Source organism: Bombina bombina, chromosome 5 (assembly GCF_027579735.1).
Source record: "Bombina bombina isolate aBomBom1 chromosome 5, aBomBom1.pri, whole genome shotgun sequence".
NCBI classification, from domain to species: domain Eukaryota; kingdom Metazoa; phylum Chordata; class Amphibia; order Anura; family Bombinatoridae; genus Bombina; species Bombina bombina.
In genome coordinates, this window is record NC_069503.1 from 1,165,237,667 (window position 1) to 1,165,261,710 (window position 24,044).

Sequence of the window (24,044 nt, forward strand, 5' to 3'; positions counted from 1 at the left end):
CTCAGGATAACTGCAGTATGGACTCCTGGTCTCCTGACCCTCTGGAAGTAACATGTGAGACTCACTGTAGCATTGCCCTATACACCGATAATCTCAGGATAACTGCAGTATGTACTCCTGGTTTACTGTTTTTCTGGGGCTGACATGTGAGTCTCACTATAGCATTACCCTATACACAGACAATCTCAGGATACTGCAGTATGCACTCCTGGTCTTCTGTCCCATAGGGGGTGACATGTGAGACTTACTGTAGCATTGCCCTATATACAGAAAATCTCAGGATAACTGCAGTATGCACTCCTGGTCTTCTGTCCCTCTGGGGGTGACATGTGAGACTTACTGTAGCATTGCCCTATATACAGACAATCTCAGGATAACTGCAGTATGCACTCTTGGTCTTCTGCCCCATAGGGGGTGACATGTGAGACTTACTGTAGCATTGCACTAGATAAAATCTCAGAATACTGCAGTATGCACTCCTGTTCTCCTTTCCCTCTGGATATGAAATGTGAGACTTACTGTAGCATTGCCCTATACACAAACAATCTCAGGATACTGCAGTATGCACTCCTGGTCTTCAGTCCCATAGGGGGTGACATGTGAGACTTACTGTAGCATTGCCATATACACAGAGAATCTCAGGATAACTGCAGTATGCACTCCTGGTCTCCTGTCCCTCTGGGGGTGACATGTGAGACTCACTGTAGCATTGCCCTATACATAGACAATCTCAGGATACTGCCGTATGCACTTCTGCTCTCCTGTACCTCTGGGGTGACATGTTATACTCACTGTAGCATTGCGCTATACACAGATTATCTCAGGATAACTGCAGTGTGCACTCCTGAATGCCTGTCCCTCTGCGGGTGACATGTGAGACTTACAGTAGCATTGCCCTATACACAGATAATCTCAGTATAACTGCTGTATGCACTCCTGGTCTTCTGTCCCTCTGGGGGTGACATGTGAGACTCACTGTAGCATTGCCATATACACAGATAATTTCAGGATAATTGCAGTATGCACTCCTGGTCTCCTGACCCTCTGGGGGTGACATGTGCGACTCACTGTACCATTACTTTATACACAGACAATCTCAGGATACTGCAGTATGCACTTCTGGTCTCCTGTCCCTCTGGGGTGACATGTTATAATCACTGTAGCATTGCCCCATACACAGACAATCTCAGTATAACTGCAATATGCACTCCTGGTCTCCTGACCCCCTGGGGGTGACATGTAAGTCTCACTATAGCATTACTCTATACACAGAAATTCTCAGGATAACAGCAGTATGAACTCCTGGTCTATTGTCCATCTGGGGTTGACATGTGAGACTCACTATAGCATTGCACTAGATACAATCTCAGGATACTGCAGTATTCAATCCTGGTCTCCTTTCCCTCTGGGGGTGACATGTGTGACTCACAGTACCATTATTTTATAAACAAACAATCTCAGTATAACTGCAGTATGTACTCCTGGTCTTCTGTCCCTCTGGAAGTAACATGTGAGACTCACTATAGCATTACTCTATACACAGAAAATCTCAGGATAACTGCAGTATGAACTCCTGGTCTATTGTCCATCTGGGGTTGACATGTGAGACTCACTATAGCATTGCACTAGATATAATCTCAGGATACTGCAGTATGCAACCCTGGTCTCCTGTCCCTCTGGGGGTGACATGTGTGACTCACTGTACCATTACGTTACAAACAGTCAATCTCAGGATAACTGCAGTATGCACTCCTGGTCTCCTGCCTCTCTGGTTTGACATGTGAGACTCACTGTAGCATTGCCTTATACACAGATAATCAAAGGATAACTGCAGTATGCACTCCTGAACTCCTGCCCCTCTGGGGGTGAAATCACTGTAGTATTGCCCTATACACAGAGAATGTCAGGATAACTGCAGTATGCACTCCTCGTCTTCTGTCCCTCTGGGGGTGACATGTGAGACTCAATGTAACATTGCTCTATACACAGACATCTCAGGGTAACTGCAGTATGCACTCCTGGTCTCCTGCCCCTCTCGTTTGACATGTGAGACTCACTGTAGCTTTGTCCTATACACAGACAATCTCAGGATACTGCAGTATGTACTCCTGGTCTCCTATCCCTCTGGGGGTGACATGTGAGACTCACTGTAGCATTGTCCTATACACAGACAATCTCGTGATACTGCAGTATGCACTCCTGGTCTTCTGTCCCATAGGGGGTGACATGTGGGACTTACTGTAGCATTTCCCTATACACAGACAATCTCAGGATAACTGCAGTATGCACTCCTGGTCTTCTGTCCCATAGGGGGTGACATGTGAGACTTACTGTAGCATTGCCCTATACACAGACAATCTCAGGATACTGCAGTATGCACTCCTGGTTTTCTGTCCCATAGGGGGTGACATGTGGGACTTACTGTAGCATTTCCCTATACACAGACAATCTCAGGATAACTGCAGTATGCACTCCTGGTCTTCTGTCCCATAGGGGGTGACATGTGAGACTTACTGTAGCATTGCCCTATACACAGACAATCTCAGGATACTGCAGTATGCACTCCTGGTTTTCTGTCCCATAGGGGGTGACATGTGGGACTTACTGTAGCATTTCCCTATACACAGACAATCTCAGGATAACTGCAGTATGCACTCCTGGTCTTCTGTCCCATAGGGGGTGACATGTGAGACTTACTGTAGCATTGCCCTATACACAGACAATCTCAGGATACTGCAGTATGCACTCCTGGTCTCCTGTCCCTCAGGGGGTGACATGTGAGACTTACTGTAGCATTGCCCTATACACAGATAATTGCAGGATAACTGCAGTATGCCCTCCGGGTCTCCTGTACTTCTGGGGTGACATGTGAGACTCACTGTAGCATTGCTCTATACACAGATAATCTTAGGATTACTGCAGTATGCACTCCTGAACTCCTGTCCCTCTGGGGGTGAAATCACTGTAGCATTGCACTATTCACAGACAACCTCAGGATAGCTGCAGTATGCACTCCTGGTCTCCTGTCCCTCTGGGATGACATGTGAGACTTACTGTAGCATTGCTCTATTCACAAACAATCTCAGGATAACTGCAGTGTGCACTCCTTGTCTCCTGTCCCTCTGGATGTGACATGTGAGACTCACTGTAGCATTGCCCTATACACAGATAATCTCAGTATAACTGCAGTATGCACTCCTGGTCTACTGTTCCTCTGGGGGTGACATGTGAGACTCACTGTAGCATTGCCCTATACACAGATAATCTCAGGATAACTGCAGTATGCAATTTTGGTCTCCTGTCCCTCTGGGATGACATGTGAGACTTACAGTAGCATTGTACTATTCACAGAAAATCTCAGGATAACTGCAGTGTGCACTCCTGGTCTCCTGTCCCTCTTGATGTGACATGTGAGACTCACTGTAGCATTGCCCTATACAGAGACAATCTCAGGCTAACTGCAGTATGCACTCCTGGTCTTTTGTCCATCTGGGGGTGACATGTGACACTCACTGTAGCATTGCCCTATACACCGATAATCTGAGGATAACTGCAGTATGCACTCCTGGTCTCCTGTCCCTCTGGGGTTGAAATTACAGTAGCATTGCCCTATACACAGACAATCTCAGGATAACTGCAGTATGCACTCCTGGTCTCCTGTCCCTCTGGGGGTGACATGTGAGACTCACTGTAGCATTGCCCTATACACAGACAATCTCAGGATAACTGCAGTATGGACTCCTGGTCTTCTGTCCCTCTGGGGTTGAAATCACAGTAGCATTGCCCTATACACAGACAATCTCAGGATAACTGCAGTATGCACTCCTGGTCTTCTGTCCCTCTGGGGGTGACATGTGACACTCACTGTAGCATTGCTCTATACACAGATAATCTTAGGATAACTGCAGTATGCACTCCTGAACTCCTGTCCCTCTGGGGGTGAAATCACTGTAGCATTGCACTATTCACAGACAACCTCAGGATAGCTGCAGTATGCACTCCTGGTCTCCTGTCCCTCTGGGATGACATGTGAGACTTACTGTAGCATTGCTCTATTCACAGACAATCTCAGGATAACTGCAGTGTGCACTCCTTGTCTCCTGTCCCTCTGGGGTGACATGTGAGACTTACTGTAGCATTGCTCTATTCACAGACAATCTCAGGATGACTGCAGTATGCACTCCTGGTCTTCTGTCCCTCTGGGATGACATGTGAGACTTACTGTAGCATTGCTCTATTCACAGACAATCTCAGGATAACTGCATTGTGCACTCCTGGTCTTCTGTCCCTCTGGGATGACATGTGAGACTTACTGTAGCATTGCCCTATACACCGATAATCTCAGGTTAAATGCAGTATGTACTCCTGGTCTCCTGTCCCTCTGGGGTGACATGTGAGACTTACTGTAGCATTGCCCTATACACAGACAATCTCAGGATAACTGCAGTGTGCACTCCTTGTCTCCTGTCCCTCTGGGATGACATGTGAGACTTACTGTAGCATTGCTCTATTCACAGACAATCTCAGGATAACTGCAGTATGCACTCCTTGTCTCCTGTCCCTCTGGATGTGACATGTGCATTGCCTATACCAGACAATCAGGATAACTGCAGTGTGCACTCCTTGTCTCCTGTCCCTCTGGGATGACATGTGAGACTCACTGTAGCATTGCCCTATACACAGATAATCTCAGTATAACTGCAGTATGCACTCCTGGTCTACTGTCCCTCTGGGGGTGACATGTGAGACTCACAGTAGCATTGTACTATTCACAGAAAATCTCAGGATAACTGCAGTGTGCACTCCTGGTCTCCTGTCCCTCTGGATGTGACATGTGAGACTCACTGTAGCATTGCCCTATACAGAGACAATCTCAGGCTAACTGCAGTATGCACTCCTGGTCTTTTGTCCATCTGGGGGGTACATGTGAGACTCACTGTAGCATTGCCCTATACACCAATAATCTCAGGATAACTGCAGTATGCACTCCTGGTCTACTGTCCCTCTGGGGGTGACATGTGAGACTCACAGTAGCATTGTACTATTCACAGAAAATCTCAGGATAACTGCAGTGTACACTCCTGGTCTCCTGTCCCTCTGGATGTGACATGTGAGAATCACTGTAGCATTGCCCTATACACAGATAATCTCAGTATAACTGCTGTATGCACTCCTGGTCTCCTGTCCCTCTGGGGGTGACATGTGAGACTCACTGTAGAATTGCCCTATACACAGATAATCTCAGGAAAACTGCAGTGTGCACTCCTGAATGTCTGTCCCTCTGGGGGTGACACTCACTGTAGCATTACCCTATAAACAGATAAACTCAGGATACCTGCAGTATTCACTCCTTGTCTCCTGTCCCTCTGGGAGTTTCAAGTAAGACTCACTGTAGCATTGCCCTATACACAGATAATCTCAGGATAACTGCAGTATGCACTCCTGGTTTCCTGTCCTTCTCGGGGTGACATGTTAAGCTCACTGTAGCATTGCCCTATACACATACAATCTCAGGATAACTGCAGTATGCACTCCTGGTTTACTGTTTTTCTGGGGGTGACATGTGAGACTCACTGTAGCATTGCACTATTCACAGACAATCTTAGAATAACTGCAGTATGCACTCTTTGGGGGCTACTTATCAAGCCGTCTACTTTTCTGGCTTCGCCGGCCCAATACGTCCGCCTAAGCTCGCCTACCTTCGCCGCCGCGGACCTTGAATACGTTCGCCTAAGTTATCAAATAAAGCTGTCAAAAAGCCGCGGGGCGATGAGCAGCGGACTGTGACAGTTATCACTCATCCGATCTCGCTGCCCTTCGGCTTTTTCCCAGCTTTATTGCTAGCCTGTCACTAAGCACTCACACTAAACTACACTGTTCTACCCCCTATACCGGCGCCCCCGGAGGCCCCCGCAACTAAATAAAGTTACTAACCCCTAAACCGCCGCTCCTAGACCCCGCCGCAAGTCTTATAAATGTATTAACCCCTAAACCGCCGCTCCCGGACACCGCTGCCACCTACATTATACCTAGTAACCCCTATCCTGCCCCCCTATACCGTCGCCCTCTATTATAAAATTATTAACCCCTATCCTGCTGATCCCGCACCTCTCCGCAACTAAATAAATAGTTTAACCCCTAAACCGCCGCTCCATGAACCCGCCGCAACCTATAATAAATTTATTAACCCCTATCCTGCCCCCCACTACGCCGCCGCCACTGTAATAAAATGATTAACCCCTAAACCTAAGTCTAACCCTAACCATAACGCCCCCCTAACTTAAATATTAATTAAATAAATCTAAATAAATTAACTCTTATTAACTAAATGAATCCTATTTAAAACTAAATACTTACCTTTAAAATAAACCCTAATATAGCTACAATATAAATAATAATTATATTCTAGCTATCTTAGGATTTATTTTTATTTTACAGGTACCTTTCAATTTATTTTAACCATGTACAATAACTATTAAATAGTTATTAACTATTTAATAGCTTACCTAGCTAAAATAAAGAGAAATGTACCTGTGAAATAAATCCTAACCTAAGTTACAATTACACCTAACACTACACTATACTTTAATAAATTATTCCTATTTAAAAATAAATACTTACCTGTAAAATAAACCCTAAGATAGCTACAATGTAATTAATAATTATATTCTAGCTATCTTAGGATTTATATTTATTTTACAGGTAACTTTGTATTTATTTTAGCTAGTTAGAATAGTTATTAAATAGTTATTAACTATTTAATAACTACCTAGCTAAAAGAAATACAAAATTACCTGTAAAATAAATCCTAACTTAAGTTACAATTAAACCTAATACTACACTATCATTAAATTAACTAAATAAACTACCTACAAAGAACTACAATGAAATACAATTACATAAACTAACTAAAGTACAAAAAATAAAAAAAGCTAAGTTACAAAAAATAAAAAATTAAGTTACAAACATGTTAAAAATATTACAACAATTTTAAGCTACTTACACCTAATCTAAGCCCCCTAATAAAATAACAAACCCCCCCAAAATAAAAAAAATCCCTACCCTATTCTAAATTACATAAATTTCAAAGCTCTTTTACCTTACCAGCCCTTAAAAGGGCCATTTGTGGGGGCATGCCCCAAAAAGTTCAGCTCTTTTGCCTGTAAAATAAAAATACAACCCCCCCCAACATTAAAACCCACCACCCACATACCCCTAATCTAACCCAAACCCCCCTTACAAAAACCTAACACTAATCCCCTGAAGATCATCCTACCTTGAGTCGTCTTCACTCAGCCGAGCCACCGATGGAACTGAAGAGGACATCCGGAGCGGAAGAAGTTAATCCTCCAAGCGGCGCTGAAGAAATCTTCCATCCGATGAAGTCATCATCCAGGCGGCGCTGAAGAAGTCTTCGATCCGGCCGATGTCATCTTCAAAGAGGCGCTGAAGAGGTCTTCTATCCGGGCGAAGTCATCTTCCAAGCCGGGTCTTCAATCTTCCTTCCGCCGACGCGGAACCACCTTCTTCACCGACGGACTACGACGAATGACGGCTCCTTTAAGGGACGTCATCCAAGATGGCGTCCCCTCAATTCCGATTGGCTGATAGGATTCTATCAGCCAATCGGAATTAAGGTAGGAAAATCTGATTGGCTGATGGAATCAGCCAATCAGATTGAGCTCGCATTCTATTGGCTGTTCCGATCAGCCAATAGAATGCGAGCTCAATCTGATTGGCTGATTGGATCAGCCAATCGGATTGAACTTGAATCTGATTGGCTGATTCCATCAGCCAATCAGATTTTCCTACCTTAATTCCGATTGGCTGATAGAATCCTATCAGCCAATCGGAATTGAGGGGACGCCATCTTGGATGACGTCCCTTAAAGGAGCCGTCATTCGTCGTAGTCCATCGGTGAAGAAGGTGGTTCCGCGTCGGCGGAAGGAAGATTGAAGACCCGGCTTGGAAGATGATTTATTTTACAGGCAAAAGAGCTGAACTTTTTGGGGCATGCCCCCACAAATGGCCCTTTTAAGGGCTGGTAAGGTAAAAGAGCTTTGAAATTTATGTAATTTAGAATAGGGTAGGGATTTTTTTTATTTTGGGGGGGTTTGTTATTTTATTAGGGGGCTTAGATTAGGTGTAAGTAGCTTAAAATTGTTGTAATATTTTTAACATGTTTGTAACTTAATTTTTTATTTTTTGTAACTTAGCTTTTTTTATTTTTTGTACTTTAGTTAGTTTATGTAATTGTATTTCATTGTAGTTCTTTGTAGGTAGTTTATTTAGTTAATTTAATGATAGTGTAGTATTAGGTTTAATTGTAACTTAAGTTAGGATTTATTTTACAGGTAATTTTGTATTTCTTTTAGCTAGGTAGTTATTAAATAGTTAATAACTATTTAATAACTATTCTAACTAGCTAAAATAAATACAAAGTTACCTGTAAAATAAATATAAATCCTAAGATAGCTAGAATATAATTATTAATTACATTGTAGCTATCTTAGGGTTTATTTTACAGGTAAGTATTTAGTTTTAAATAGGAATAATTTATTAAAGTATAGTGTAGTGTTAGGTGTAATTGTAACTTAGGTTAGGATTTATTTCACAGGTACATTTCTCTTTATTTTAGCTAGGTAAGCTATTAAATAGTTAATAACTATTTAATAGCTATTGTACATGGTTAAAATGAATTGAAAGGTACCTGTAAAATAAAAATAAATCCTAAGATAGCTAGAATATAATTATTATTTATATTGTAGCTATATTAGGGTTTATTTTAAAGGTAAGTATTTAGTTTTAAATAGGATTCATTTAGTTAATAAGAGTTAATTTATTTAGATTTATTTAATTAATATTTAAGTTAGGGGGCATTAGGGTTAGGGTTAGGTTTAGGGGTTAATCATTTTATTACAGTGGCGGCGGCGTAGTGGGGGGCAGGATAGGGGTTAATAAATGTATTATAGGTGGCGACGGTGTAGGGGGGGCAGGATAGGGGTTAATACATTTAATATAGGTTGCGGCGGGTTCAGGGAGCGGCGGGTTAGGGGTTAATACATTTATTATAGTTGCGGTGGGCTCCGGGAGCGGCGGTTTAGGGGTTAATATGTATAGAGTAGCTTGCGGTGGGCTCCGGGAGCGGCGGTTTAGGGGGTAATAACTTTATTTAGTTGCGGCGGTGTAGGGGGGGTCAGATTAGTGGTGTTTAGACTCGGGGTACATGTTAGGGTGTTAGGTGTAGACAGCTCCCATAGAAATCAATGGGATGTCTGTCAGCAGCGAACTTGTACTTTCGCTATGGTCAGACTCCCATTGATTCCTATGGGATCCGCCGCCTCCAGGCTGGCGCTTTGAAAACCAGGTACGCTGGGCCGTAAAAGTGCCGAGCGTACCTGCTAGTTTTTTGATAGCTAGCAAAAGTAGTGAGAATGTGCCGCACTTGTGTGCGGAACATCTGGAGTGACGTAAGAATCGATCTGTGTCGGACTGAGTCCGGCGGATCGAAGCTGACGTCACAAAATTCTACTTTTGCCGGTCTCGAGCCTTTGATAACTAAGGCGTATCAGCCTCACCACAAATACGCTGCGGAATACGCAGCGTATTTGAGGTTGACGGCTTGATAACTACCCCCCCCTGGTCTCCTGTCCCTCTGGGGGTGACATGTGAGACTCACTGTAGCATTACCCTATACACAGATAATCTCAGGATAACTGCAGTATGCACTCCTGGTCTCCTGTCCCTCTGGGGGTGACATGTGAGACTCACTGTAGCATTGCCCTATACACAGATAATCACAGGATAACTGCAGTATGCCCTCCGGGTCTCCTGTACTTCTGGGGTGACGTGAGGGTGACTGTAGCATTGCCCTATACACAGACAATCTCAGGATACTGCAGTATGTACTCCTGGTCTCCTGTCTCTCTGGGGGTGACATGTGAGACTCACTGTAGCATTGCCCTATACACAGATAAACTCAGGATAACTGCAGTGTGCACTCCTGAATGCCTGTCCCTCTGGGGGTGACATGTGAGACTCACTGTAGCATTGCCCTATACACAGATAATCTCAGAATAACTGCAATATTCACTCCTGGTCTCCTGTCCCTCTGGGTGTTTCAAGTAAGACTCACTGTAGCATTGCCCTATACACAGATAATCTCAGGATAACTGCAGTATGCACTCCTGATCTCCTGTCCTTCTCGGGGTGACATGTTAAACTCACTGTAGCATTGCCGTATACACATACAATCTCAGGATAACTGCAGTATGCACTCCTGATCTCCTGTCCTTCTCGGGGTGACATGTTAAACTCACTGTAGCATTGCCCTATACACAGATAATCTCAGGATAACTGCAGTATGCACTCCTGATCTCCTGTCCTTCTCGGGGTGACATGTTAAACTCACTGTAGCATTGCCCTATACACATACAATCTCAGGATAACTGCAGTATGCACTCCTGGTTTACTGTTTTTCTGGGGGTGACATGTGAGACTCACTGTAGCATTGCCCTATACACAGATAATCTCAGAATAAATGCAGTATTCACTCATGGTCTCCTGTCCTTCTCGGGGTGACATGTGAGACTCACTGTAGCATTGCCCTATACACAGATAATCTTAGGATAACTGCATTATGCATTCCTGAACTCCTGCCGCTCTGGGGGTGAAATCACTGTATCATTGCACTATTCACAGACAACCTCAGGATAGCTGCAGTATGCACTCCTGGTCTTGTGTCCCTCTGGGATGACATGTGTGACTTACTGTAGCATTGCTCTATTGACAGACAATCTCAGGATAACTGCAGTGTACACTCCTGGTCTCCTGTCCCTCTGGATGTGACATGTGAGACTCACTGTAGCATTGCCCTATACACAGATAATCTCAGAATAACTGCAGTATGCACTCCTGGTCTCCTGTCCCTCTGGGGGTGACACTCACTGTAGCATTGCCCTATACACAGACAATCTCAGGATAACTGCAGTATGCACTCCTGGTCTCCTGTCCCTCTGGGGGTGACACTCACTGTAGCATTGCCCTATACACAGACAATCTCAGGATAACTGCAGTATTCACTCCTGGTCTCCTGTCCCTCTGGGGGTGACATGTGAGACTCACTGTAGCATTGCCCTATAAACAGACAATCTCAGAATAACTGCTATTATGCACTCCTTGTCTCCTGTCCCTCTGGGAGTTTCAAGTAAGACTCACTGTAGCATTGCCCTATACACAGATAATCTCAGGATAACTGCAGTATGCACTCCTGGTCTCCTGTCCTTCTTGGGGTGACATGTTAAGCTCACTGTAGCATTGCCCTATACACATACAATCTCAGGATAACTGCAGTATGCACTCCTTGTTTACTGTTTTTCTGGGGGTGACATGTGAGACTCACTGTAGCATTGCCCTATACACAGATAATCTCAGAATAAATGCAGTATTCACTCATGGTCTCCTGTCCTTCTCGGGGTGACATGTGAGACTCACTGTAGCATTGCCCTATACACATACAATCTCAGGATAACTGCAGTATGCACTCCTTGTTTACTGTTTTTTCTGGGGGTGACATGTGAGACTCACTGTAGCATTGCCCTATACACATACAATCTCAGGATAACTGCAGTATGCACTCCTTGTTTACTGTTTTTCTGGGGGTGACATGTGAGACTCACTGTAGCATTGCCCTATACACAGATAATCTCAGAATAAATGCAGTATTCACTCATGGTCTCCTGTCCTTCTCGGGGTGACATGTGAGACTCACTGTAGCATTGCCCCATACACAGACAATCTCAGAATAACTGCAGTATGCACTCCTGGTCTCCTGTCCCTCTGGGGGTGACATGTGAGACTCACTGTAGCATTACCCTATACACAGATAATCTCAGGATAACTGCAGTATGCACTCCTGGTCTCCTGTCCCTGTGGGGGTGACACTCACTGTAGCATTGCCCTATACACAGATAATCACAGGATAACTGCAGTATGCACTCCTGGTCTCCTGTCCCTGTGGGGGTGACACTCACTGTAGCATTGCCCTATACACAGATAATCACAGGATAACTGCAGTATGCCCTCCGGGTCTCCTGTACTTCTGGGGTGACGTGAGTGTGACTGTAGCGTTGCCCTATACACAGACAATCTCAGGATACTGCAGTATGTACTCCTGGTCTCCTGTCCTTCTCGGGGTGACATGTTAAACTCACTGTAGCATTGCCCTATACACACACAATCTAAGGATAACTGCAGTATGCACTCCTGGTCTCCTGTCCCTCTGGGAGTTTCAAGTAAGACTCACTGTAGCATTGCCCTATACACAGATAATCTCAGGATAACTGCAGTATGTACTCCTGGTCTTCTGTCCCTCTGGGGGTGAAATCACTTTAGCATTGCACTATTCACAGACAATCTCAGGATAACTGCAGTATGGACTCCTGGTTTTCTGTCCCTCTGGGATGACATGTGAGACTTACTGTAGCATTGCTCTATTCACAAACAATCTCAGGATAACTGCAGTGTGCACTCCTGGTCTCCTGTCCCTCTGGATGTGACATGTGAGACTCACTGTAGCATTGCCCTATACACAGACAATCTCAGTATAACTGCTGTATGCACTCCTGGCCTCCTGTCCCTCAGAGGGTGACATGTGAGACTCACTGTAGCATTGCCATATACACAGATAATCTCAGAATAACTGCAGTATGCACTCCTGGTCTCCTGTCCCTCTGGGGGTGACACTCACTGTAGCATTGCCCTATACACAGATAATCGCAGGATAACTGCAGTATGCCCTCCGGGTCTCCTGTACTTCTGGGGTGACATGTGAGTGTGACTGTAGCATTGCCCTATACAGAGACAATCTCAGGATACTGCAGTATGCACTCCTGGTCTCCTGGCCCTCTGGATGTGACATGTGAGACTCACTGTAGCATTGCCCTATACAGAGACAATCTCAGGATAACTGCAGTATACACTCCTGGTCTTTTGTCAATCTGGGGGTGACATGTGAGACTCACTGTAGCATTGCCCTATACACCGATAATCTCAGGATAACTGCAGTATGCACTCCTGGTCTCCTGTCCCTCTGGGGGTTTCAAGTAAGACTCACTGTAGCATTGCCCTATACACAGATAATCTCAGGATAACTGCAGTATGCACTCCTGGTCTCCTGTCCCTGTGGGGGTGACACTCACTGTAGCATTGCCCTATACACAGATAATCTCAGGATAACTGCAGTATGCCCTCCGGGTCTCCTGTACTTCTGGGGTGACATGTGAGTCTGACTGTAGCATTGCCCTATACACAGACAATCTCAGGATACTGCAGTATGCACTCCCGGTCTCCTGTCCCTGTGGGGGTGACATGTGAGACTCACTGTAGCATTGCCCTATTCACAGATTATCTCAGGATAACTGCAGTATACACTCCTGGTCTCCTGTCCTTCTCGGGGTGACATGTTAAACTCACTGTAGCATTGCCCTATACACATACAATCTCAGGATAACTGCAGTATGCACTCCTGGTTTACTGTTTTTCTGGGGGTGACATGTGAGACTCACTGTAGCATTGCCCTATACACAGATAATCTCAGAATAAATGCAGTATTCACTCATGGTCTCCTGTCCTTCTCGGGGTGACATGTGAGACTCACTGTAGCATTGCCCTATACACATAAAATCTCAGGATAACTGCAGTATGCACTCCTGGTCTCCTATCCCTCTGGTGGTGACATGTGAGACTCACTGTAGCATTGCCCTATACACAGATAATCTCAGGATAACTGCAGTATGCACTCCTGGTCTCCTGTCCCTGTGGGGGTGACACTCACTGTAGCATTGCCCTATACACAGATAATCTCAGGATAACTGCAGTATGCCCTCCGGGTCTCCTGTACTTCTGGGCTGACATGTGAGTCTGACTGTAGCATTGCCCTATACACAGACAATCTCAGGATACTGCAGTATGCACTCCCGGTCTCCTGTCCCTGTGGGGGTGACATGTGAGACTTACTGTAGCATTGCCCTATATACAAACAATCTCAGGATACTGCAGTATGCAATCCTGGTCTTCTGTCCCTCTGGGGGTGACATGTGAGACTCACTGTAGTATTGCCCTATACACAGATAATCTCAGGATAACTGCAGTATGAACTCCTGGTCTATTGTCCATCTGGGGGTGACATGTGAGACTCACTATAGCATTGCACTAGATACAATCTCAGGATACTGCAGTATGCACTCCTGGTCTCCTGTCCCTCTGGGGGTGACATGTGAGACTCACTGTAGCATTGCCCTATACACAGACAATCTCAGGATAACTGCAGTATGCACTCCTGGTCTCCTGACCCTCTGGAGGTGACCTGTGAGACTCACTGTAGCATTGCCCTATACACCAATAATCTCAGGATAACTGCAGTATGCACTCCTGGTCTCCTGTCCCACTGGGGGTGACATGTGAGACTTACTGTAGCATTGCCTTATACACAGATAAACTCAGGATACCTGCAGTATGTACTCCTGGTCTCCTGACCCTCTGGGGGTGACATTTGAGAGTCACTGTAGCATTGCACTATTCACAGACAATCTCAGGATAACTGCAGTATGCACTCCTGGTCTCCTGACCCTCTGGGGGTGACATGTGAGACTTACTGTAGCATTGCCTTATACACAGATAAACTCAGGATACCTGCAGTATGTACTCCTGGTCTCCTGACCCTCTGGGGGTGACATGTGAGAGTCACTGTAGCATTGCACTATTCACAGACAATCTCAGGATAACTGCAGTATGCACTCCTGGTCTCCTGACCCTCTGGGGGTGACCTGTGAGACTCACTGTAGCATTGCCCTATACACCGATAATCTCAGTATAACTGTAGTATGCACTCCTGGTCTCACGTCCCACTGGGGTGACGTGAGGCTCACTGTAGCATTACCCTATACACAGACAATCTCAGTATAACTGCAGTATGTACTCCTGGTCTCCTGTCTCTCTGGGAGTTACATTTGAGACTCACTGTAGCATTTCCCTATACACAGACAATCTCAGTATAACTGCAGTGTGCACTCCTGGTCTCCTGTCCCTCTGGGGGTGACATGTGAGACTCACTGTAGCATTGCCCTATTCACAGATGATTTCAGTATAACTGCAGTATGCACTCCTGGTCTCCTGACCCTCTGGAGGTGACACTCACTGTAGCATTGACCTATACACAGACAATGTTAGTATAACTGCAGTATGCACTCCTGGTCTCCTGTCCCTCTGGGGGTGACATGTGAGACTCACTGTAGCATTGCACTATTCACAGACAATCTCAGGATAACTGCAGTATGCACTCCTGGTCTCCTGACCCTCTGGGGGTGACATGTGAGACTTACTGTAGCATTGCCTTATACACAGATAAACTCAGGATACCTGCAGTATGTACTCCTGGTCTCCTGACCCTCTGGGGGTGACATGTGAGACTTACTGTAGCATTGCCTTATACACAGATAAACTCAGGATACCTGCAGTATGGACTCCTGGTCTCCTGTCCTTCTCGGGGTGACATGTTAAACTCACTGTAGCATTGCCCTATACACATACCATCTCAGGATAACTGCAGTATGCACTCCTGGTTTACTGTTTTTCTGGGGGTGACATGTGAGACTCACTGTAGCATTGCCCTATACACAGATAATCTCAGAATAAATGCAGTATTCACTCATGGTCTCCTGTCCTTCTCGGGGTGACATGTGAGACTCACTGTAGCATTGCCCTATACACATAAAATCTCAGGATAACTGCAGTGTGCACTCCTGGTCTCCTATCCCTCTGGTGGTGACATGTGAGACTCACTGTAGCATTGCCCTATACACAGATAATCTCAGGATAACTGCAGTATGCACTCCTGGTCTCCTGTCCCTGTGGGGGTGACACTCACTGTAGCATTGCCCTATACACAGATAATCTCAGGATAACTGCAGTATGCCCTCCGGGTCTCCTGTACTTCTGGGCTGACATGTGAGTCTGACTGTAGCATTGCCCTATACACAGACAATCTCAGGGTACTGCAGTATGCACTCCCGGTCTCCTGTCCCTGTGGGGGTGACATGTGAGACTCACTGTAGCATTGCCCTATTCACAGATTATCTCAGGATAACTGCAGTGTGCACTCCTGAATGTCTGTCCCTCTGGGGGTGACATGTGAGACTCACTGTAGTATTGCCCTATACACAGATAATCTCAGGATAACTGCAGTATGAACTCCTGGTCTATTGTCCATCTGGGGGTGACATGTGAGACTCACTATAGCATTGCACTAGATACAATCTCAGGATACTGCAGTATGCACTCCTGGTCTCCTGTCCCTCTGGGGGTGACATGTGAGACTCACTGTAGCATTGCCCTATACACAGATAATCTCAGGATAACTGCAGTATGCACTCCTGGTCTCCTGACCCTCTGGAGGTGACCTGTGAGACTCACTGTAGCACAGCCCTATACACCAATAACCTCAGGATAACTGCAGTATGCACTCCTGGTCTCCTGTCCCACTGGGGGTGACATGTGAGTCTCACTGTAGCATTGCACTATTCACAGACAATCTCAGGATAACTGCAGTATGTACTCCTGGTCTCCTGACCCTCTGGGGGTGACATGTGAGACTTACTGTAGCATTGCCTTATAAACAGATAAACTCAGGATACCTGCAGTATGCACTCCTGGTCTCCTGACCCTCTGGAGGTGACATGTGAGACTTACTGTAGCATTGCCTTATACACAGATAAACTCAGGATACCTGCAGTATGGACTCCTGGTCTCCTGTCCTTCTCGGGGTGACATGTTAAACTCACTGTAGCATTGCCCTATACACATACCATCTCAGGATAACTGCAGTATGCACTCCTGGTTTACTGTTTTTCTGGGGGTGACATGTGAGACTCACTGTAGCATTGCCCTATACACAGATAATCTCAGAATAAATGCAGTATTCACTCATGGTCTCCTGTCCTTCTCGGGGTGACATGTGAGACTCACTGTAGCATTGCCCTATACACATAAAATCTCAGGATAACTGCAGTGTGCACTCCTGGTCTCCTATCCCTCTGGTGGTGACATGTGAGACTCACTGTAGCATTGCCCTATACACAGATAATCTCAGGATAACTGCAGTATGCACTCCTGGTCTCCTGTCCCTGTGGGGGTGACACTCACTGTAGCATTGCCCTATACACAGATAATCTCAGGATAACTGCAGTATGCCCTCCGGGTCTCCTGTACTTCTGGGCTGACATGTGAGTCTGACTGTAGCATTGCCCTATACACAGACAATCTCAGGGTACTGCAGTATGCACTCCCGGTCTCCTGTCCCTGTGGGGGTGACATGTGAGACTCACTGTAGCATTGCCCTATTCACAGATTATCTCAGGATAACTGCAGTGTGCACTCCTGAATGTCTGTCCCTCTGGGGGTGACATGTGAGACTCACTGTAGTATTGCCCTATACACAGATAATCTCAGGATAACTGCAGTATGAACTCCTGGTCTATTGTCCATCTGGGGGTGACATGTGAGACTCACTATAGCATTGCACTAGATACAATCTCAGGATACTGCAGTATGCACTCCTGGTCTCCTGTCCCTCTGGGGGTGACATGTGAGACTCACTGTAGCATTGCCCTATACACAGATAATCTCAGGATAACTGCAGTATGCACTCCTGGTCTCCTGACCCTCTGGAGGTGACCTGTGAGACTCACTGTAGCACAGCCCTATACACCAATAACCTCAGGATAACTGCAGTATGCACTCCTGGTCTCCTGTCCCACTGGGGGTGACATGTGAGTCTCACTGTAGCATTGCACTATTCACAGACAATCTCAGGATAACTGCAGTATGTACTCCTGGTCTCCTGACCCTCTGGGGGTGACATGTGAGACTTACTGTAGCATTGCCTTATAAACAGATAAACTCAGGATACCTGCAGTATGCACTCCTGGTCTCCTGACCCTCTGGAGGTGACATGTGAGACTTACTGTAGCATTACCTTATACACAGATAAACTCAGGATACCTGCAGTATGCACTCCTGGTCTCCTGACCCTCTGGAGGTGACATGTGAGACTTACTGTAGCATTGCCTTATAAACAGATAAACTCAGGATACCTGCAGTATGTACTCCTGGTCTCCTGACCCTCTGGGGGTGACATGTGAGAGTTACTGTAGCATTGCACTATTCACAGACAATCTCAGGATAACTGCAGTATGCACTCCTGGTCTCCTGACCCTCTGGGGGTGACATGTGAGACTTACTGTAGCATTGCCTTATAAACAGATAAACTCAGGATACCTGCAGTATGTACTCCTGGTCTCCTGACCCTCTGGGGGTGACATGTGAGAGTTACTGTAGCATTGCACTATTCACAGACAATCTCAGGATAACTGCAGTATGCACTCCTGGTCTCCTGACCCTCTGGGGGTGACCTGTGAGACTCACTGTAGCATTGCCCTATACACCGATAATCTCAGTATAACTGTAGTATGCACTCCTGGTCTCACGTCCCACTGGGGTGACGTGAGGCTCACTGTAGCATTAAGGCTGTGACACACTGGAAGCAGAGCGACGCGCAGCGTGTAGATGCAGCTGTGCGCGCTCAGTGTGTCTTGCCTTTTCATCTCTGAGCACTCTGCTGCGTCAGGTCGCGTAGCTAAGCGCTCAGAGATGAAATATTTAAACTTCAGAAGCGATGCGACGCGGAGCGAAGCAGCTGCTTTGCCTCGCGCCGCATCGCTTGCAGTGTGTCACAGCCTTTACCCTATTCACAGACAATCTCAGTATAACTGCAGTATGTACTCCTGGTCTCCTGTCTCTCTGGGAGTTACATTTGAGACTCACTGTAGCATTTCCCTATACACAGACAATCTCAGTATAACTGCAGTGTGCACTCCTGGTCTCCTGTCCCTCTGGGGGTGACATGTGAGACTCACTGTAGCATTGCCCTATACACAGATGATTTCAGTATAACTGCAGTATGCACTCCTGGTCTCCTGACCCTCTGGAGGTGACACTCACTGTAGCATTGACCTATACACAGACAATCTTAGTATAACTGCAGTATGCACTCCTGGTCTCCTGTCCCTCTGGGGGTGACATGTGAGACTCACTGTAGCATTGCACTATTCACAGACAATCTCAGGATAACTGCAGTATGCACTCCTGGTCTCCTGACCCTCTGGGGGTGACATGTGAGACTTACTGTAGCATTGCCTTATACACAGATAAACTCAGGATACCTGCAGTATGTACTCCTGGTCTCCTGACCCTCTGGGGGTGACATGTGAGAGTCACTGTAGCATTGCACTATTCACAGACAATCTCAGGATAACTGCAGTATGTACTCCTGGTGTGGGGGGGGGGAGGGGGTGACATTAATCTTACTGTCACATAGACATATTGCAGTACATCCTGATTACATTGATTTTCTTTAAATAATACAGCATTATTTAGATTTGCAAAACAGAAGCTTATTGCAAACAATTACACTCAATTACACTCCAGTAGTTAAATGGCTTATTGGGAACACAGAGATTTAAGTGAAATGTATTTCATGTGAAGTGCACTGCTTGTTTTCTACAGGTGTGGTATTGTCACAGAAGCAGAAGCTGGACTGGTCACCACATTCTGCTGTGATGGGATGGTAGGTCGTTATGTCAGCGTGGTCATACCAGGTCGTGAAGACATACTGAACCTGTGTGAAGTGGAGGTTTATCCAGAGGGGAAGATAAAGCATTGTGCATAGGAAGCAATTCATCACTGATCAGTGGCTTACAAAGCTGAAGCTGTAATGCCATAAAAAACTACTAATTGTCTGCACTGTAATTAATGATTTCATTCACTACAAGACAGGTGGATGTGAAATATAACTTAATAAACATAAATTCACTCTCATTACAGTCCTATGTTTTGTCATCTAATTATTTTAGACTGTATCATTTGCTATATAACCTGCTGAATCCCTTGTTGTATCAACTGTTATATCGCCTGCTGTATCACTTGTTATATCAACTGTTATATCACCTGCTGTATCACTTGTTATATCAACTGTTATATCACCTGCTGTATCACTTGTTATATCACCTGCTGTATCACCTGTTATATCACCTGCTGTATCACTTGTTATATCAACTGTTATATCACCTGCTGTATCACTTGTTATATCAACTGTTATATCACCTGCTGTATCACTTGTTATATCAACTGTTATATCACCTGCTGTATCACTTGTTATATCACCTGCTGTATCACTTGTTATATCACCTGTTGTATCACTGGTTATATCACCTGCTAAATCCCTTGTTATATCAACTGTTATATCACCTGCTGTATCACTTGTTATATCAACTGTTATATCACCTGCTGTATCACTTGTTATATCAACTGTTATATCACCTGCTGTATCACTTGTTATATCACCTGCTGTATCACTTGTTATATCAACTGTTATATCACCTGCTGTATCACTTGTTATATCACCTGCTGTATCACTTGTTATATCACCTGCTGTATCACTGGTTATATCACCTGCTAAATCCCTTGTTATATCAACTGTTATATCACCTGCTGTATCACTTGTTATATCAACTGTTATATCACCTGCTGTATCACTTGTTATATCAACTGTTATATCACCTGCTGTATCACTTGTTATATCACCTGCTGTATCACTTGTTATATCAACTGTTATATCACCTGCTGTATCACTTGTTATATCAACTGTTATATCACCTGCTGTATCACTTGTTATATCACCTGCTGTATCACTTGTTATATCAACTGTTATATCACCTGCTGTATCACTTGTTATATCACCTGCTGTATCACTTGTTATATCACCTGCTGTATCACTGGTTATATCACCTGCTAAATCCCTTGTTATATCAACTGTTATATCACCTGCTGTATCACTTGTTATATCAACTGTTATATCACCTGCTGTATCACTTGTTATATCAACTGTTATATCACCTGCTGTATCACTTGTTATATCACCTGCTGTATCACTTGTTATATCAACTGTTATATCACCTGCTGTATCACTTGTTATATCACCTGTTATATCACCTGCTGTATCACTTGTTATATCACCTGCTGTATCACTTGTTATATCACCTGCTGTATCACCTGTTATATCACCTGCTGTATCACCTGTTATATCACCTGCTGTATCACTTGTTATATCACCTGCTGTATCACTTGTTATATCACCTGCTGTATCACTTGTTATATCACCTGCTGTATCACCTGTTATATCACCTGCTGTATCACCTTGTTATATCACCTGCTGTATCACCTGTTATATCACCTGCTGTATCACTTGTTATATCACCTGCTGTATCACTTGTTATATCACCTGCTGTATCACTTGTTATATCACCTGCTGTATCACCTGTTATATCACCTGCTGTATCACTGTTATATCACCTGCTGTATCACCTGTTATATCACCTGCTGTATCACTTGTTATATCACCTGCTGTATCACTTGTTATATCACCTGCTGTATCACTTGTTATATCACCTGCTGTATCACCTGTTATATCACCTGCTGTATCACTTGTTATATCACCTGCTGTATCACTTGTTATATCACCTGCTGTATCACTTGTTATATCATCTGCTGTATCACCTGTTATATCACCTGCTGTATCACCTGTTATATCACCTGCTGTATCACTTGTTATATCACCTGCTGTATCACTTGTTATATCACCTGCTGTATCACCTGTTATATCACCTGCTGTATCACCTGTTATATCACCTGCTGTATCACTTTTTATATCACCTGCTGTATCACTTGTTATATCACCTGCTGTATCACCTGTTATATCACCTGCTGTATCACCTGTTATATCACCTGCTGTATCACCTGTTATATCACCTGCTGTATCACTTGTTATATCACCTGCTGTATCACTTGTTATATCATCTGCTGTATCACCTGTTATATCACCTGCTGTATCACCTGTTATATCACCTGCTGTATCACTTGTTATATCACCTGCTGTATCACATGTTATATCACCTGCTGTATCACCTGTTATATCACCTGCTGTATCACTTGTTATATCACCTGCTGTATCACCTGTTATATCACCTGCTGTATCACCTGTTATATCACCTGCTGTATCACTTGTTATATCACCTGCTGTATCACTTGTTATATCACCTGCTGTATCACTTGTTATATCACCTGCTGTATCACCTGTTATATCACCTGCTGTATCACCTGTTATATCACCTGCTGTATCACTTGTTATATCACCTGCTGTATCACTTGTTATATCACCTGCTGTATCACCTTGTTATATCACCTGCTGTATCACTTGTTATATCTCCTGCTGTATCACCTTGTTATATCACCTGCTGTATCACTTTTTATATCACCTGCTATATCACTTGTTATATCACCTGCTGTATCACCTGTTATATCACCTGCTGTATCACTTGTTATATCTCCTGCTGTATCACCTTGTTATATCACCTGCTGTATCACTTGTTATATCTCCTGCTGTATCACTTGTTATATCACCTGCTGTATCACTTGTTATATCTCCTGCTGTATCACCTTGTTATATCACCTGCTGTATCACTTGTTATATCACCTGCTGTATCACTTGTTATATCACCTGCTGTATCATCTGCTTATATCACCTGCTGTATCACCTGTTATATCACCTGCTGTATCACCCTGTTATATCACCTGCCTGTAATCACTTGTTATATCACCTGCTGATCACTTGTTATATCACCTGCTGTATCACCTGTTGTCTAATTCACCTAGCTTGTATCCACTTGCTATACTCACCTGCTGTATCACCTGTAGTCCCTGCTGTCACACTGTTATATCGCCTGCTGTATTCACGTGTTATATCACCTGCTAGTATCACCTGCTGTATCAACTGTTATATCACTCAGCTGTATCCTAAAACTTTATATCACCTGCTGTATCACCTGTTATATCACCTGCTGGTATCACCTGTTATATCACCTGCTGTATCACCTGTGTATATCACCTGCTGTTCACGGATATACTCACTGCTGTATCACTTGTTATATCCACCTGCTAGTCTCACTGCTTATATCACCGTGCTGTATCACTTGTTATATCACCTGCTGTATCACTTGTTATATCACCTGCTGTATCACTTGTTATATCACCTGCTGTATCACTGGTTATATCACCTGCTAAATCCCTTGTTATATCAACTGTTATATCACCTGCTGTATCACTTGTTATATCAACTGTTATATCACCTGCTGTATCACTTGTTATATCAACTGTTATATCACCTGCTGTATCACTTGTTATATCACCTGCTGTATCACTTGTTATATCAACTGTTATATCACCTGCTGTATCACTTGTTATATCAACTGTTATATCACCTGCTGTATCACTTGTTATATCACCTGCTGTATCACTTGTTATATAACCTGCTGTATCACCTGTTATATCACCTGCTGTATCACTTGTTATATCACCTGCTGTATCACCTGTTATATCACCTGCTGTATCACTTGTTATATCACCTGCTGTATCACTTGTTATATCACCTGCTGTATCACTTGTTATATCATCTGCTGTATCACCTGTTATATCACTTGTTATATCAACTGGGTTATATCACCTGCTAAATCCTTGTATCTCACTTGTTATATCACCTGCTGTGATCACTTGTTATATCAACTGTTATATCACCTGCTGTATCACTTGTTATTATCAACTGTTATTTCACCGCTGTATCACTTGTGTATATCACCTGCTGTATCACTTGTTATATAACCTGCTGTATCACCTGTTATATCACCCTGCATGTATCACTTGTTATTATTCTCCTATGCTGTATCACTTGTTATATCACCTGCTGTATCAACATGGTTATATCACTGCTAAATCCCTTGTATATCACCTGTTATATCCCCGTGCTGTATCACCTTGTATATCACCTGCTTATATCCTTGTGATATCACCTTGCTGTATCACTTGTTGATATCACCTGC

The 24,044-nt window shown here is 44.3% G+C and overlaps 1 protein-coding gene across 1 annotated transcript in view; it reads left to right on the plus strand.

Moving 5' to 3' along the window:
* The window catches only part of LOC128661772 (fucolectin-1-like), a 65,829-nt gene extending 46,046 nt beyond the window's left edge, over positions 1-19,783 (plus strand). Inside the window, exon 3 of the mRNA XM_053715992.1 lies at positions 19,621-19,783. Within this exon, the coding sequence (XP_053571967.1) occupies positions 19,621-19,783 (163 nt within the window). The remainder of the gene's footprint in view (positions 1-19,620) is intronic.
* The last annotated feature ends 4,261 nt before the right edge of the window (positions 19,784-24,044 follow it).